Source organism: Gossypium raimondii, chromosome 4, assembly GCF_025698545.1.
Source record: "Gossypium raimondii isolate GPD5lz chromosome 4, ASM2569854v1, whole genome shotgun sequence".
Lineage (NCBI taxonomy): Eukaryota > Viridiplantae > Streptophyta > Magnoliopsida > Malvales > Malvaceae > Gossypium > Gossypium raimondii.
In genome coordinates, this window is record NC_068568.1 from 1,770,548 (window position 1) to 1,774,352 (window position 3,805).

General features: G+C 28.8%; 1 protein-coding gene across 1 annotated transcript; it reads right to left on the bottom strand.

Moving 5' to 3' along the window:
- Positions 1-417: 417 nt before the first annotated feature.
- On the bottom strand, positions 418-798 carry LOC105780989 (uncharacterized). The gene has a single exon (XM_012605544.2). It carries the CDS (start codon positions 737-739, stop codon positions 530-532), a length of 210 nt encoding a protein of 69 aa, XP_012460998.1. The 5' UTR covers positions 740-798; the 3' UTR covers positions 418-529.
- Between the last annotated feature and the right edge of the window lie 3,007 nt (positions 799-3,805).

Here is a 3,805-nt window from a genome sequence, read left to right on the forward strand (position 1 = left end):
TATTCCATACTATTTAAGGGTAAGACCAATAATATATTTGTGGTTATATTTTTTACATATATAAATTTAGTTTTGAGAATATATTTTGTGAATTGAGAATAATAATAATAATAATAATAATAATAATAATAATAATAATAATAATAATAATAATAATAATACCGCTCATTTTTGCGTGATATTTTCCAAAAATATTTTCACCTAAAATCAGTATGTTATTATTTTTCTTTTTTATTACTTTACAATCGTTTTACTAACCTTATCGACATTTGTTAGAATAAATGAGTTTAATCATTGATGCAATACTCATTAATAAATAGATTCTAGTTACGACTGAACACTAATTTTATTTTATTTCAAGAAAAATAACTTGCAATTTAGAAAAGAAAAAAACAACAACAAAACCAACAAAGACCTTAAATTTTCCAGGCACTAAGCTCAACACCCAGCATTAAAACATGAAAAAAAATCAAACCCTCAAAGATTACAAATGATGGTAACAAAGATCATATACGATCAAACGTTAACATCAACCCAAATGCAAATGAACCTTAACCGCCAGCAAAAACACACAAATGAGCCCAAAATACAGCAACGAATGGATGAAAATGGAAGCACCACTGGTCTTAAAGTTGCCGAATTCGACGCACCTATGGTGACCCGGAACCTGAAACAGCAGCCCTGGCGTTAGCAGCACGAAAAGGACCAGCGCCACGAAAACGGGACCCCAATCCGACATCGTTTCTTAAGGTATGGTCGTTGCTGATGATATATATTATATAGCTTGGGCCGAGAGGTTTTGCGAAGGCAAACTGAATGGAGTTTTTGAATTAATGAATGGAGTCTCGAGAATGGGGTTTTTTATATGCAAATGGAAAAGTAGATAAAGTGAAAGAGAGTGTGGGGCGGCGTTTTGGAGATGAAGTCATTTGGATTCACTGACACTGTCACCGGAAGAACTTCACTCTCCTACTAATTATATCCCACAATTATTTATTCGAATTAGTTCTGGATTTTTTCAGATTTGTGAGTTGAGTCAATTACAATATAGATTAAATCAGTATATACATATAGTGAGATTGAATTGTTAATAGAAGGATTTGAATCTGAGTTCTTAAATATCGAGAAATTCTTCCTTAATCAATAAGTCAATGCCAACGATTTATTTTGATTTGTCATTTTGGAGTATTTTAGTTGTATCAATCCGGGTTTATATCGCTTTCGGCTTTCAACATTCTAAAGTTGAACAAATTTAAGTTATTGACTTTGTATGATTAAATCAAATTGAATCGAACTATATCAAAATTTACATATTTAATCTTATTATTAAATAAATCGGATCACAATCAAATTTTTGTGGCTGTTTTACCAAACTAACCAAAAATAAATTATATTTGCAAAAATAACCCAAGTTCAAAAACAATCACCAAAATAACCTAAAATGAACAATACCCACTCTTTTTTTGCACCAAGATTGGCTAATCATTGTGTCAGACTTAAAAAAATTATTTTTTTGGATTACGGCACGTCAATGGCGGAACCCATGTATTTTTAAATTGTATATCGATATGATATCGAAAAAAAAAAAAGAAAAAATTTTGGGTGCGGCTGTCAATGGCGGCACCCAACAAGAAAAATTTTTTGCTTTTTTGTGTCGAATCGATATAAATATCTGAAAAAATTAAAAAAATTTGGGTCTGGCTGTCAATGGCCATTGATTTCGACACGAAAAAAAAGAATTTTTTTAAATTTGTCTTGGGTGTCGGCCATTGACAAAGCCAAAGACCCAAAAATTTTTAAATTTTTTCAGATATTTATATTTGACTTCAAACGAAAAAAAAGTAAATTTTTTTCTTGTTGGGTGCCGCCATTGACAAAGCCAAGCACCCAAAAAATTCTTTTTCTTTTTTTTTTTCTTTTCATATATCAAGATTATATAATTTCTTTAAAAATACATGGGTTCCGCCATTGTGTGCCGTAACCCAAAAAATAATTTTTTTAAGTCTGACACAATGATTAGCCAATCATTGGTGCAAAAAAAGAGTGGGTACTGTTCATTTTGGGTTATTTTAGTGGTTGTTTTTGAACTTGGGTTATTTTTGCAAATATAATTTATTTTTAAGTTAGTTTGGTAGAACAGCAAATTTTTGTATATGAAATAATGCGAAAGAAACGTAAATTTCAATCTTTATAAAAATAATATATTTATATATTAATATTGTATTTATATGATTTGGTGATATCATTAGGTAAATGCAGCCTGCATGTGTAGAGAATATGTGATGTTGAAGCAAATTAAGTATTAATACATTAATTAAGAAAAGTGTATACTTAATTTAGTGATAAAATAAAATTAAAATATTTAAAATTCTAATTATTAAAATCGATTTTATCAGTTTAATCTAAATGTTTGTTAATATTGAACTATTTTCTCTAAGGTTTCACTATATTATCAAAGAATTAGTAGGATTAAAAGTTACAATAAAATTTAAAATTTTTAAATAATATAATAACATATTTAAATATAAATAAAATAAATTTGTAATTAATGAATAATTTAGATCATGTGAATAGGAATCGGAAGATACCTTATCTAACATCCGAGTTTCAATGAAGGCTGTATGTTCTCTGAAAATTCCACGAGTCAAAAGCTGCTACAAATTCTTTTAACAAATAATAATAATAAAGCTGCTAGAAATTTGGAGGTTTAATTATATTTTTCGTCCATCTTATTCTATGCTAAAATTTCAAACTTAATCTCAAAGGTAATAATTTAAGTTAGTGAATTTGTAAAATTCTTGACAGGTGAGTTAAGGTAGATGACATAGGCATTTGAGGCCGAATCTCCATTGAGACGGTTAGAGTTGTGTGACTCGAATCTCGTTTGATCCAGTCAGAAAAGTTCGATGTGCAACTCACTTATTAAAGAAATAAAACAAGGAGGCAAAATTGGGGACCTTGCCACACAAGTTGAGTCCATATAGGATTATGGGTCGTTTAATCCTTAAAAATTGTGCATAGTCGAAAACCTCTTGTATTCTTGTTTTTCAACATTAGAGAATTTCTACTTCTCTATCCATTATTTTTTCCTGATAAGGATTTTCTATGTAAAATCTGCGTATTTTTTTTATTGCTTTATAATCATTCCTAATATACCATTATCGACGTATAGTATAATAGAGTCTTTTCAAGATGGATAGTCGATAAAATCTGTTATAGATGAAGAAGAAATCAATAATGAAGATCGTGGGTGATAAATACAACTTTTCAAGGTGATGGAATTGATAAATGGATAACTAGTAAATTTTAATTTATAAATTTAGATGATACCATTTACTGAAAATTTTAATATTAAAATGATTAATTTCATGTATTTGTTTTAAAAGTCTTTAATGAGAAGTCCTGCGATTCTTTCAATGCTTATGCCTTAGCTTAAAAGGTTATGGATTGTTTACGTGGTAGAGTGGAGAGTGTTATTGTGATATTTGGACAAAGGATAAAAGTTAGTTTAATGGTAAAATTATATTCCAGTCCCTCTTAAAATTTAAAATTCAATTATGCCCTCTCCAAAAATAAAAATTTATAGTCTAATCCATTGAAAATTGTAAAATTTTACGTTAATACAATGATGAAATTATAATTTTAGCCCTCTCAAAAATTTATAATTCAAACTCGGCCCTCCTAAATGTAGTTGGGTGCTCCAATTACATCCAATTCAATGAGACCCACCAAATATAATAGTTATCTAAACCTACCACAAATATGTAATTATAAGCAATTACACTTAAATCTATTCCTAAATGTC